This window comes from Euprymna scolopes, chromosome 16 (assembly GCF_053919585.1).
Source record: "Euprymna scolopes isolate OS-2025 chromosome 16, ASM5391958v1, whole genome shotgun sequence".
NCBI classification, from domain to species: domain Eukaryota; kingdom Metazoa; phylum Mollusca; class Cephalopoda; order Sepiida; family Sepiolidae; genus Euprymna; species Euprymna scolopes.
In genome coordinates this window covers 52,687,102-52,701,995 of record NC_136497.1, presented here as the reverse complement: position 1 = coordinate 52,701,995, position 14,894 = coordinate 52,687,102, and the positions used below count along the sequence as shown (strand labels likewise).

At 31.7% G+C, this 14,894-nt stretch overlaps 1 protein-coding gene across 3 annotated transcripts in view; it reads right to left on the bottom strand.

The window, feature by feature from the left end:
- The window catches only part of LOC145295957 (uncharacterized), a 118,363-nt gene that overhangs the window by 32,803 nt on the left and 70,666 nt on the right, over positions 1-14,894 (bottom strand). For all 3 annotated transcript variants that reach the window (XM_080141863.1, XM_080141862.1, XM_080141864.1), the window contains exons 7-8: positions 10,164-10,286; positions 130-228 (exon numbers count right to left, since the gene is read on the bottom strand). In XM_080141863.1, coding sequence (XP_079997989.1) covers positions 130-228; positions 10,164-10,286 — 222 coding nt within the window. The remainder of the gene's footprint in view (positions 1-129; positions 229-10,163; positions 10,287-14,894) is intronic.

Below are 14,894 nucleotides of genomic sequence, written 5' to 3'. Positions count from 1 at the left end.
ATTTATTTGAAATTTGATTTTTTACTGATATTTCATTCTACTGAGTTCCGTACACTTTTAAACTTATCATGGACAAATATATCTAAGAGAAAAAATATATAAATGGAAGTAAATAATAATCCTACTTACGATTTTGACATTGTGGTGGAATCGTTCTGCTAGTAATTTCAGAACTTGTTTTGTTTTCTACTGTAACAGTTTCTTCAGAACACGTTTCTGGTAGAACAGCTGAAAAATTGAAAAAAAAAAAAAAAAAAAATTTTTGTTTGATTTACACATTCAAATTAGATGCCATTTTTTTTTAGATAAAACTTTGAATCTAAAAATAATGAAACCTGTAATAAACCTGATTGAAAAAATAACATCCCATCATATATATATATATATTATTATACTAAAACTCTGAATTCGCTTGTCACAATGTCACCATCTAAAATTTTAACGTCACAACACCATTTCTAGTAAACTTTTCATGCTGAAATGATGTCTAAAAACATTTTATGTGAATTTATTTTTATGTTTTTAACGACAAAGAAAGGAGGGAGTGGAAGTGGAGACATCAATTATATTTATTGCTCTGCAGGCCACCTATTCTTTTTTTTTTTTTTTTTCACTGATCACTTAAATAATTCCTCCTAGATGTGAGGGGATTAGAAAATTTGTTTTAGTAATACTCTGGAAGTGATCAATATCCTAGATTGAGGCAAAATACAAAGTGAGTTTTTTTTTTCACTCCTCATAAAACAAAGGATTTCTTTGTTTGAAGGAGAAACCTTCACATACATATATGTTTGTACATACGTTATCACTTTTCACACACATTTATGTTCATACATGTTATCCCTTTTAACATGTTTGCACATACTTTATCACCTTTCACTCACCTTTTATGTAAATTATTAACTTTTATGTAAATTATCACCTTTTATGTAAACTATCACCATTTTTATAAATTATCACCTTTTTTATAAATTATCACCTTTTATGTAAATTATCACCTTTTATGTAAATTATCACCTTTTACACACATTTGTGTCTGCACACATGTTATCACCTTTCACACATTTATTTTCGGACATACATTTTCACCGTTCACACACGTTTATTTTTTGATATAAGTTATTACCTATCACATACATTTGTTTGTACGTACATTATCACCTTTCACACACATTCACGGTTGCACATACTTTCATACACATTTATGTATTTATGTTTGTACATACGTTATCACCTTTCACACAGACTTGTGTTTGTACTGATTTGAATATTACTTTTAAAAAAGAAATTTATTAATTCACTGTTCCTTTTTTTGTTTTCTGTTTTCTTATCGGATTAGTTTCATTTCACTATTACACACCATCCTATTTGTGCACATTTTCTACATTGTGCATAATTGCATAGCTTTTGGAGCTGCATTTAGAGTAAATCTATCTCGGAATGGTCACTACCAAACTACTCTGTCAATTTTTTGGTCCAAATACTTGAAACATGGGGTATTTAGATCCGTGGAACAAACTCGATTTGATTTTTAGTCGGAAAAATAGCTGTTAACAGGTCAAAATTGAGGAGAGGGGGGAACTTGGCACGCGTAGTTTGACATAATGTGTAAGCTCTATGTATGCGCAAATATACATTTAAATGTTTAACATTATTTTTAATGTTTTGATATGCATATGAACTTAGCTCAGATTGTAACGAATAATACAGGAAGCTATGTTTTGATTCTAGCTGATTGCACTCAACTTATAGACTTTTAAAATCACTACTATATATTGGGTACAATACAATAAAGAATTGGTTCTATAATAATACACCTGCATAAATTAAAATATATTTTATGATATCTTATGACCAGGCAATGCTGGGTGGCATGCTAGTAATATACTCACAACTTAAAAAAAAAAAATCTTTTTTTTTTTATTTATTATGGGAGTCACCACTTATCGAGGTTTGAAGGCCATCCGGGGATAAAGGTTTATGAGTAAGTATAAGGTAGTCAGTGAGACGACTGTGATGATTGGTCGTGGTGGAAATTGTATAGAATTTGATTATTTAAGAGGATGGTCTGAACAAAAACTTGATTAAATTGGACCTGAAAAATGACCATGTTGTAGTCAGCTGAAAAGATCACCATGGTATTAAGTTCCACAGGTAGGCAGTTCTAGAAAAGAAATTTTATTCATGGAACTTGGATTTAGATTTAGGTATAAAAAATGAGGAAATTATTGACAGGATCTAGAAATCATAATGAATATATTCAATTAATCCACAAAAGAATATGAAACAGACTTAAGCAGCAACAAATACAATAATAAATTAACATATAATTAAAATAAAAAATTAAAATAACAGAAAAAAAAAATTGGTTTAATCAACTTTATAATAAAAATCAGTTTTCGTTAGGAGGAAGAAAAAATGCCAACTCTTCAAACTATTTCTATTCAAACAGAAGAGGAGAGAGCAAGAAATTCTGAGAGGGTTGTTTTAGTAGTGCTCTAAAGGCCTAAAATTTTTAAGCAATTAAAGGGAATTTGTAAGCATTACAACATAAATTATGTAAGTTTGTAAAATTGTGTTATCTCCATTTGTTTTGTTTTTATCTTAGACTAGCGGTGGAGTACCCGGCGTTGCCCAGGTGTTTAGAGGTGTTTAGAGGTAAATCAAAACATAATAAGTGAAGTAAATATTTTTAAATATTAAATAGTAAATTATTAAATATTTTATATAACCAAAGTAAATATTTTTTAAAAACTAAATGTTAAAACTTTAAGAAATAAAAAAAAACACAAAAAAAACTAACATAAGGCAAACGAACGATGTTAAATGTAAAAATCGGAAAAACAAAAAAAAGAAAACGCGAATGTGATGGGAAAAAAAAACTCAGAAAAACGAAAACCTAAGAATAAACAAAGTAAAAAAAAAAAAAAAAAAGAAAAACGAAAATGGCTTAAATAACACTGGTTCAATATTTAAATTTAAAAAAATTGAAAAAAAAAAAAAAAAAAGAAAGACATCTCACACCACGATTCGAACTCAAAACGTTTAGATAATGAACCAACGCGCTAACCAACTGAGCTAACACGACGTACATGAAATTTAGTCAGTTCTTCAACTATTTAAACTAAATCAGGTTATGACGTCATCTGACGCATGCGTAGAACCGGTCGTCGTCATGAGAGGACGGTTTTTGTTGATCCCCCCCCCCCTGTAGAAAATTGTCGATTTCAGGGTGAAAAAAATTAACGTTTTTGGCCAATTTTTCGATATTTATCGGGCGAAGGATGGAGCTTCAATATGATACCGAGTTTGTTAATTTTTGTTCTGTCTGTTGAAAGTTTTTAGCAGACACACAAACATACACACATACATACATACATTTTCGCTTTTATATATATAGATTATTTTCAAAATGGCGAACATGACAGCTGCTCTTCAGTTACTTACCAAATTTAATTTCTTTTTATTTGAAAATAAAACTACTAGATCAATTTACGTGATTTTTGGAATGTGATATTTCTGTTTCGTCATGCTACAATACAAACATTATACAGATTTTTCTTTTTTGTTTTTTAATATAGGAGGAATTCTGGACAAGAATCAAACAAACTTGTATGGATCAGTATGCTATGACTTATTTAATTGGTTTGAATTTCTTGTTGGCATTGGTTTCCATCAAATCTGTTTTTTTTTTGTTTTTTGTTTTTTTTGTTTTTGTTTTTTTTAGAATAGGAGGGATGTGGTGATAATACCCAAGTGAGATGCTATAGAAATTGCCTGTATTTAAACTTGACACACCCAGGTTGTCAGTATGTGTAGTTAATCATCTCCCATCTTATATCAGTATAATTTACTGTAAATCCTAATATATATTTTTTTAAATAATATATGTATTTAAAAGTTTAAAAATGCACATAAAACTGTTGTATTACTTGTTCTACAAAAATAATTGTCACTGTCATTTAAAATTAAAAATTCTAACACTTAGACCAGTATTAAAATGGCATTAACCCATTAAGTCTCATAGTATCTAATTTTTTTTTACAATTGAGTTTAAACTTTGTCTAATCACTAAAAATAGATTAGAATACACAAGTTGAAAGGAAAAATTTATTTTATTTAGAAAGCAAAATATCGACTCTCTTATAAATGGGGTATGTGATATTTTAGAAATCAAGAACCTATACATTCAAGATAAAATTTCCACACTATGGTAAGGAGAAAAGCAGTTCACACAGAGTTACATTGCAATTTTGGTAATAAGGTAGTGGTTTACTATTGCAAGATTCATTTATATAAGTTCAAATAGAATTTTAGCAAATTTCACAAAAAATTTTAAGAGGGTTCCAACAACTCAGAGAAAAGTTAACGAATATAGAGTAATTATGCAGTAATCAGTACTACTATATCTTATATTATAGATTTTAAAAAGAAATGATTTGGTGTCTTATTTATAGGATAGTGGGACCTAATAAGATGCAAAGAGTTTTTTTTTTTAAGTTAAAACGGGATGAGAAAATTTGATTTTGGAATAATTCATTTTAAAATGGATAGAGTCAGAACTTTTATCTGAACAACACTAGTACATTTTCAATTACGTTTTTGCATTTCATTTTTAGTGATTTGTTTTTATATAAAAAATTTTTTTAAATTTTGTTTTCTTTTATGCTATATTGCATTTATGATTTTAATAAATATTTAATTAACAATCAATAAAAATAATTCAATGTAATTATAAGAAAAAAGGCCGATGTTAATTGTAAAATAGTATAATTAAAAGAATTCAAAGAATATGTTTTGAAACTGCAAGTCGATAGGACAACAGAATTCTATGTATGGTTTCTCATCTTATTCGCACATTTCAGCCAACTTTTTTTTTTTTTTTTTTACATGGAGTTCACCACTTATCAAGGCCCAATGGCCACTCAGGGATAAGGGTTATTGTGTGTACAGTAATCAAAGGGATAGTGTAGCAATAGTATTGGAGAATTGGTAAGGTGTCATTACTTAGGGGGGGGGGCGGTTTATCAGGAATTTGTTTGTGTTGGACTTGAAGACATCCAGGTTGAAGTCGGAAGGGAAACAGACAAGCGGAACAGAGTTCCACAGGCGTGCAGTTCTAAGAAAGAAGCTTTGTTCATGGAATCTACGTTTTGATTTAGGCACAGATAGGGAGTGGGGAAAATTATTGATGGTGGTTTCAGCTAGTCGGGTGTTTTTTGAAAAAAATTGGCGAGGGGGGACCAGAGAATGGAGCTCAGACGAGCACCTGCCATGGAAATAACGATAGAACAATGACAGGCTCGCTACGTCTCCTCTGTGGGAAAGAGGTTGCAGGGTAAAGAAAAGGGCATCCCCCACGAAGCCACAAAGTCTATTTTGTACTCTGTCAAGGCAGGATAGGCTGTTTTTAGCAGCTCCCGCCCAGATGTGGCAGCAGTACTCCATCTTTTTCAGTTTTCTCTTCTCAAATTCGGGAATCTGCACAGAAGTTTTAACAGGAGAAGAGTAAGCTACCCCACAAGGATTAAATAAATTGAAATTCCGTACAGATTTCTGAGTTTGAGAGAAAAATTCCCAAGTTTAACAAAATACACTTGAAAAAGGTCAGAGGTTACAACAACGAAAACGTCATGGAAACAGTAGCCAGAATAATCCAAATAATCTTCATCTCAAAAATTCAGAAACATAATATGATGGTTGCTTCAATTTTGTAACAATTTTGAAATGGATAAAATCTTAATTTTTGTAAACCAGCGACATCAGATATTCCTCAATAGCTTTTTTCATTTTATATTTGGTGATGGGACTATCTCATTTTTTTTTTAATAAAAATAGGTGATATGTTGTGTAGCGGAGGCATATCAGAGACATGTATAATGAAGACTCAGAACAGGGAATGATAATAACATTTATATTGCTTACACACACGACAACGACTGTGACGATTCTTGGGGACTTCATATTATTATTACGGAGCTGGGACATTTATGCAACAGTTTTTGTTAACATAGAGGAGATACATTACTGAAGTGTGGCGGGGACACATAATACTTTAAGAGTGTTATACAAAGTTCGTTAAAGATGATGGTAGCAGAGCGTGGTTTCGATCCACGGACCTCTGTTTTCAGGTTTAATAATGGTTTACTTTTTAAAGAACAAATCTGATACCCTGCTAGCAACTAAGAAATATCTAGCTGACATGGCCCCCTACGGTGAAATCAAGTGTATTCGCTCTGACAACGGTACGGAATTCACCAATAAAGACTTTGAACTTTTACTAATTAACCATCATATCAGGCATGAAACAGCTCCTAGATCGCCACACCAAAACGGGACTGCTGAACGTGCGTGGCGGACACTTTTTGAAATGGCAAGATGCCTACTCATTGAATCAAAACTCCCTAAAAACCTCTGGACGTATGCACTTATGGCGGCAGCCTATATATGCAACAGGTGCTTTAACAAAACACTATCTAAAACTCCATATGAATCTTTCTGCGGTAAAAAAAAAAATTTAAGCAGAATGCATATATTTGGTTCAACTTGCTTCGCATATATAGAGAAAAAGAGTAAATTGAATATTAAAGCCGACAGAGGTATATTTCTTGGATACGATAAAAAACAGTCCAGCCAATTTAATATTTTTTCCCGAAAAAAATAAAATAAAAAGAATCCGGTGTGTAAAATTCACAGACACGTTTAATTTTACAGACGAAACCCAGTCATATGAAGAGGATGAAATTATATTACCTCAATTAATTAGAACAAACGAAAACAATAAAAATGACGGAGACGAGAGTGTCCATGATGATGATGATGATGATGATGATGATGAAGTCAAAAGATATCCCAAAAGAAATAGAAGACGACCCGATTTTTTTGTGGTCGACAATATAAAGGATTATCAAATCGACTATTGCTATTCAATGGAAAATGCGCCAAAAAGCTTCAACGAAGCAATTAATTCAGAACATTGTGATGAATGGAAAATTGCCATGAAAAAAGAAATAGATGCCTTAACCGAAAATGATACCTATACGGTAGTGCCTCTCCCAAGAGATAAACATGTTATTTCTACCAGATGGGTCTTTACAAAAAGAGTACAGCATCAGGTGTAGAACAGTACAAAGCAAGATTTGTTGCTAAGGAGATTTACGGTAAAGAATATTTTTCTACGTTTTCACCGACCACAAACCTAACGACAATCAGAATTATACTGCAAGTCGCATCACAATATGACCTAAACATCCATCAAATGGACGTAAAAAATGCTTATTTGAATGCCCCAATAGACTGAAATTTATATTACCCCTCCAGAGGGATTTATAATGAAAAATAAAAATAGCATGTGGCGACTTAACAAGTCATTATATGGTCTAAAGCAGAGTGCTCAGTGTTGGAACACAGTATTCCATGATTATATTATTAAACAACAATTTAGACAATGCGTTGTAGACCCCTGTTTATATACCCAACACAAAGACAAACTACTGATTTTGGTTTTGTGGGTCGATGATATTTTAATCGCATCAAATTGTGACATAATGTTAACTGATGTTAAGAACAAATTAAGTAAAAGATTCAAAATGACCGATCTTGGCAAAATATCCTGGTTTCTGGGAATAGAACTTACTCAAAGCAAAGGACTTGTTACGATGACTCAATCGAGATACATCGACAAAATACTATTAAAATTTTGAATGGGAGAGTGCAAGAAACGCTCTACACCGGTGGATTTTACATATGTCTGTCCAAACACACTTTTGGCAAACAAAGAATTCCCAATTTTAATTGTTTAATATCTAATCTATTTTTAATCAGTATTTATAGACTTGCCTTGTCCATTCTTTTAACTGACATATTTAATATCCAGTTATTTCTAAAAGAATTAACAATCGACTGCATTCCTAGGATTTCAATTTATCCATTATTTTTTAACACTTGCCTACAGGGTTCAATTCTAGCCTTTTCCTAATATTATTTTCACTTACCTAGTCTGCTTTCTTACTTACATGAGAAGGGGACAGCCCTTCTTATATAACAATAATACACATACTAGTGTTGGGACGATTAATAATCGGAATCGGAACTTTTCAGAATCAGAAAAATTTGTGCCTATTTTCCAATGCCAAAAATGATTCTTTTAATTATCTTCTTTTTTTTTTTAAATATATTTTGCTTAAAACAAAATTTTCCATACATAGTAATACATTTACATTTGAGAAAATATATGGACATTTAACATGTTTTTACAGTAATCGGGGAAAAAATAACTTTATAGTTAAATATTAAAAGATTTATAAAGAATCGGAAATTTAGTAGGGAATCAGTAATTGTATTGAAATCAGGAAAAATATTGGAATCATCACATCCCTGATACATACACATATATTAAGTATTGCATTATATTTCTATGTATAGGATCCACTCCTAAACTAATTAAACCATCATTATGAATTTTGGAAAACAGACTCAAGAATAAGTAATGTAAATTATATTCAGTTTTAGTTTTATGAAAGGAGTATGAGTATGAGGGAGTATAAACCCTAGGTGACAATCCAGATACTGCACCTCTGATTTTTGCGATATTTTAATAATAGGATTTAGACATCAATTAATAAATATTCATCAAACTTCAGTCGTTTAGGAGTATTTTAAAAGGTTTTTAGGAGGTTATAATATGGGCACAATTTTCCATTTGAAAATTCAAATGTTTCATATTTGCATTAAATTTGATCTATAATTATTAATATCTGATCCATAATCATAAGGGTATTAAAAAATATTCCAAAGTATCAATACTTTTGACAACTTTGATAGATGCATCGTCAGGTGTAGATTGCTGGTGAGGTGTGAGAAATGTTACAAATCTGCTAAGAGCTGCATCCACAATTATATAAGATGTAAAATAGAAGAAAAAAATAAAGAAAAAGATAGTAAAGTTCACATGGCCCAATCTGGAATCAAAATGGTTGTCTAAGTTTGAATTTTATATAAAAATGGAACTTAACTGAAATGAAATATGGACTGGCAAACTTCAAAAATAAAAAAAAATTTTTTAAATGAGCGAAAATGAAACTAAAAAAAAAAATTAAATTGCTGTATTTAAAAATAAATACTTCAATTATTGACTTAAATTTTGAATAATAATTACACAAGACATTTTTTTTTTTAAATAATATACAAATTTTCTTTTGCGATAACCTGAAACAAAATTTTAAATGTAGGTTACTTGGACATTGATCAAACTTTTTAATTTGATTTGAGCCGCAAAAAATAAATGTTAAGGGGTCCAAATTGGGGTCAAAGTTAAAAAAAGATTTGACCTCTGCGATCTCTACCAAATTAATCAGCCAAAACATTTGAAATTTTACATAAAGGGTATTCAGAGATAGGGCAAGCTTTTTAATTGGTTTGGGTCGAAAATTTGAGCTGCGAAGGGGTCAAAGTTCAAAAGATTTGACTTTGGCGGTGTCTAGCAAACTACTCCCAATTTTGGGTCTAAACATTTGAAATTTATACATAACGGGTATTCAGACATGCAGCAAGCATTTTAAACAGTTTTGAAGCAAAAATTTGGCTGCCAAAAGGTCAAAGTTGAAAGAGTAGACCTTTACAGATTCTACCAAATTCCTCTGTCAATTTTGTGTCTAAACACTTGAAATTTTAGATGTAGGTAACTTGGACATAGGTCAAACTTTTTATTTTGATTTGAGACCAAAATAAATGTTATGGGGTGAAAATTGGGATCAAAGTTTAAAAAAATTGACCTCTGCAGTCTCTACGAAATTACTCAGACAAACTTTGGTCTAAACATTATAAATCTTACATAAAGTACATTCATACATAGGGCAAGTTATGAACAGTACACAGAGCCCGAGAAAAACCGGGCTAAACTTTTAGTTTAAAACAAAACTATTTTATAATAGTTTTATTTTAAATAATTACACAACACTTTCATTTTTTATTTTGTTTCAGTTTCACTCAGTTTTTTTATGAGTGTGCTGTTTTCATATTTCATTTGTTTCACTTAGTTTCCGTTTTTGCATGAAACTAACCATTTTGTTTCCAGGCCATGACATGTAAACGTTATCAAAAAGACACTATACATTTTAAGGTCGAAACATGTAATAAAAACAAGTTTACAAAGATTTATATACTTTGCTTTTTCTGTTCTTGCATCTGTATACGATGGTTCAACGATTGCAAAGAGACATCTTGTTTCGTAGAAGACGCTTGAGATGTCAAAACAGTTTGAGGTTGTTGTGTCCCAGGAAGTTTAGCTGAAAGAACAGAATACACATTTTTTGAACGGCAATCAGAAAAACAGATTAGAAGAATGATATCCTCATGGTAAAAGTCCCTTCAGTCCCAAAAAACAATGGATTACCCAAGGGTGGCTATGCAGGGAGTATGTAGTGAAGCAAGAGTTGCGCAATAATCAACGACATCTGAATTGGCTTGCTTGAATTTAGTGACAAGAAGTTCAGAATGATTAGAAACAATAACAGAATAAACAGAGAAAGACCGGTGTTATTTCATGTTTTCATTCTATTAGAGAAGTTGCACAACTAAGGTTTAAGAGTCTAGTTTACCCTACTATTTCATCCATACCTAGAGGTAGCATATATTGATTCATAGCTTTCCAAAAAGTATTAGTGAAAGTAACACAGTAACCATAATAGATAGCTTTACCTAAGTAGACGACTAGTCGAGGGTGACCTGAAAGCTGCAATACTGAGGTGTAAGAGAGGGCACCACTCCATTTCCAGGATTACTCCACTTACCCTTGATCTGTCCCCTTATTATGCTGAGTGTTTAGCAAGGGGGCATCAAATAGCATTTTATAAAATCTATGGTATAACTTAACCGAGGATTGAATCCGAGTCTCCCAGCCCTAACTCTTATCATTATACCAAATGGGCCGGTCAAAAATTACACAATATATATGTAACCTTTATCTTTAAAACCAGTTGAAAGCCAAACAATGACATTTTTGTAAAAATAAACTACTTATTTTAAAGCTTGTGTTTTCAATGTAAGACTCTTGAATGAGAATTTATTTTTTACAGAATTACAATATTTGAATTGCTTTATTTGAATTACGAACATTAACACTATTACTAATATGTCGCTAAATGAAAGAAAAAAGAATGTCTATTACTTCTGACATGAAAAATTAAAGTTTTCAAATAAAAATTTTATATAAAAATAAAAAAAATCACATTGTTTGTATGGCTTTCAACAGTTTTTAAATGTAATTCAGATATCTGCAATTCTTCAAAAGTGGAACAATATTTCCTTAAAATCTTTTTTATTTATAGATTGAACTAGAATACCCATCCCAAGACTGACAAAATTAAACCTCCAAGTAGAATAGTTTTGTAGTCTCTTACGATGATTAAAATCAAAATATAACGATATGAAACCTGATGCCTAGAACACTTATTTCAATTTGAATCAATATTCAGTACATCATATTAGTTCTAAAGAAATATAAAATTTAAAGCTTAAGGAGTCTTAAGAAGTTTGTTCAAGTGGTGTCTAATGACTATAGATCAAATTTAATACAAACCTGATATATTTGACTTTTCAAATTGGAGTTTGTGTTCATATTATGCCCCCTAAAATCTCTTTAAAATAACGAAAAGAAGTTTGAATTTGGAGAATATTAATTTGATGTCAAATCAATATCAATAAGGGCTTTATCACTCAATGAGGAACCCTTTCCTGGAATTTAACCATCGATCTCTGTCCCGAGACATCCACTGCCATGTGGGACCCATGTGTTGTATCAGGTCATCCCTCCATCTTGTTCTTGGTCTCCCCTTTGGCCTCTTATGTTCACCAGGTGTCCATTCCGTTGTCCTAATGGACCATCTATTGTCATGTTTGGCTACATGCTCTGTCCATCTTTGTTTGGATGCTTTGATGGCAGTATTGATGTCAATAACTCTTGTTTGTTGGCAGATCCAGATGTTTGCCTCTATCTTGTAGAATGATGTCTAATACCTATTGTTAAATTTTCACAAAAATCAGAGGAATCTAAATTTTTATGAAGGGCTCTCATTACAAATTTGTATTCCCTTTGCATAAAACTAAATTAAGCCTACATTACAAATGCTTAGGTCTAGCAGCTGTGTTCCAAAATACATAATTAGTGAATTAGTTTAGGAGTGAATCCTGCGCACACATACACATGTCATCATATGTCACATCTTCTACTTGGTGCGGATTGCAAACCCACAGGTCTTATTTTTCGCCATTCATTCTAATCCAGGGCAAGTTTGTTGATAGATGTCCAATCAAAAACATTTAAAAAAAATATATATATGCATATCCATATAATTGGGCCGCATTCTTTCATTCATACAGGTCTGGTTGAATATCAGCACTTAGCTCAGCATATTATTTTCTTTGTTCATTTTTTTTCAATATAGCAGCTTAACTTTCTCGCGTTTTCTGCGAGAGAGTAGAGAAATTTGCTAAACATACTAACATTGTGAACTCTCATGGGTCATCTTCAGGTACTCTGATATAGTGAATGTTCATTAGTGAATTCAATGATCAAACAGATGATGCGTCAATCAACATTTGAGTATGCCATCTATCCCAAAACCCAGTGGGGACAGCGTACTTAAATGTTTATAGGCGCATCATCTGATCAGTCATTTCACTAATGAACATTCACTATACTACAGCACCTAAAGACAACCCATGCAGGTTGAAAACGTTAATGTTTGGCACATTTCTCTACTCTCTTGTGGAAAACATGAAAGTTAGCTCGCCATATCAAAAAAGAATATGCAGAGCTAAGTGCTGATATTCAACAAGAAATATACATATATATTTTTACTCTGAGCTGATTTTGCCTGGAGTTAAATTATTAAAAAGCTAATTATGTTATTACATTATTACAAGCATAGTAATTATATTGACCATATAAGAATTAGTACAAACAGTATTGCTCTGAGATGTTGAAACATGGTTGGTTCATATGGAAGATTTGTGGCAGCTAAAATTATTTGACTATTACAATCTTTGTCGTATCCTAAGAATATGCCGCTACCAGCTGGTCTGCAATGCCACTACATCCTACCCTCTCAAAAAAAAAAAAAAAAAAAAAAAAAAAAAAAAACATTCTACACATTATCCTGTGGTTGAATTTTCTCCCACTCCCTGATGTCTACCTCAATATTGACAACAACGTCAAAGAAGACAGATCAATACCTGGTTGATAACAGTGAAAGTTGATCTGAGGGAAATCATTTGTTCTCAAATCTACAATCTTCGACAGTGAAATCCATAAGTGGCTGGAGATTTTCAAGCTAGACATCAGAAACTATTTGGCAAAGGTGGAGTCCACTCAATCGAGACAGATAAATGCAGTATAAATATGGTTATATACTAACAAAAATAATTTAAGTTAGAAAAAGGAAATAATCAACAAAAGCCAGAGAATTTAACATGGAATTTTTTTTTTTTTAATTTATTATTTCGCATTGGCATCTCATTTTAATCAATATTATGTCTACAAAGACTTCATCAGATGACAAAAACAGTCTCTGGTTATTGTCAAGGCCTAAAGATCATGCCGGAGGCTGTTTTTGTTGCCTGATAAAAACTCTTTAGGCTGAAACAATAGATTTATTGTAGCGACTAATCATAATTTTGTTTACATAAATTGAATAAAACAATATCTTGCTCTTTTTATTGAGCACTATCAACAACCACATGAAATTCAATGGTTTTTTAATTCTAGATATTTGTAACTTTGAACAAATATATATACAAAGGATGTCCAAAAAGTCACTGATGGGTTGAAAATCTTTGTCATTTTATCATTAATGATTATTTTTTTCTCTACTTCATATGTTTTACAAATAATATTTTGGAAATTAATTATAGATAAATATAGCATTGAGCAACGTACGCAAGTTGTGAAATTGTTTTACCAAAATCAGAGGTCAATTGTTTTCACTCAAAGAGCTTATCGACGGCATTTTCATGTAAGAGATAGCCCAAGTCGCAATACAATTCGAAACATTGTGCGCTGATTTGAAGACCAAAGACGTGTACTTGATCATCCATGAGTTGGCAGACCTCGAAACATCATCACAAATGAAAATAGGGAAAGAGTGCAAGAGAGCATGGAGCAGCATCATGAAACATCAATTCAACAACATTCCACACAACTTGGGATATGTTGAAGCTCACTATACAATATTCTGCACAGTTTAAAACTCTTTCCTTATGAAGTGCAGCTTGTTCAACACTTGAAACCTGAAGATTTTCAACCAAAGATTCAATATGCAGTTTAAATGCAAGAATTTGTCCGAAATGACCCCAATTTTCTGCAAAAGATGAGTATGTCAGATGAAGTCCATTTTCATTTGAATGGATTCCGTAACAAACAAAAAATTACGGATTTTGGGGCTCTGAAAATCCAAGGACAAGGTATACAAGATTTAAAGTTTTGATACTTTTAGTGTCGATTCGGGCAATGTATAGTTTGTTATTTGATGTTAGATGGGACAATGGCACATACGACACAAGACATTATGGAACTTCTCAGGCAATGCTTTGGTGACAACAACATCTCTCGCTATGGCAATGTCAAATAGCCACCACGTTCCCCAGACTTAACTAGCCCCAACTTTTTCTTGTGAGATATCTTAAAGAAAGAGTCTATGTTAACAAACCCCAAATCCTGCAAAAATTGAAGGAAAACACCAGGAACGAAATAAAGGAATTAAATCGCAATCCAGAGATTCTGCAACCTATCATGAATAAAGTTTTGGAAAGAACACAAATATGCGAAGCTGAAAATGGGTAACATTTAAAAGATATTATTTTTCATAAAGATTGTTTGAATTTTGCATTTTTTATTT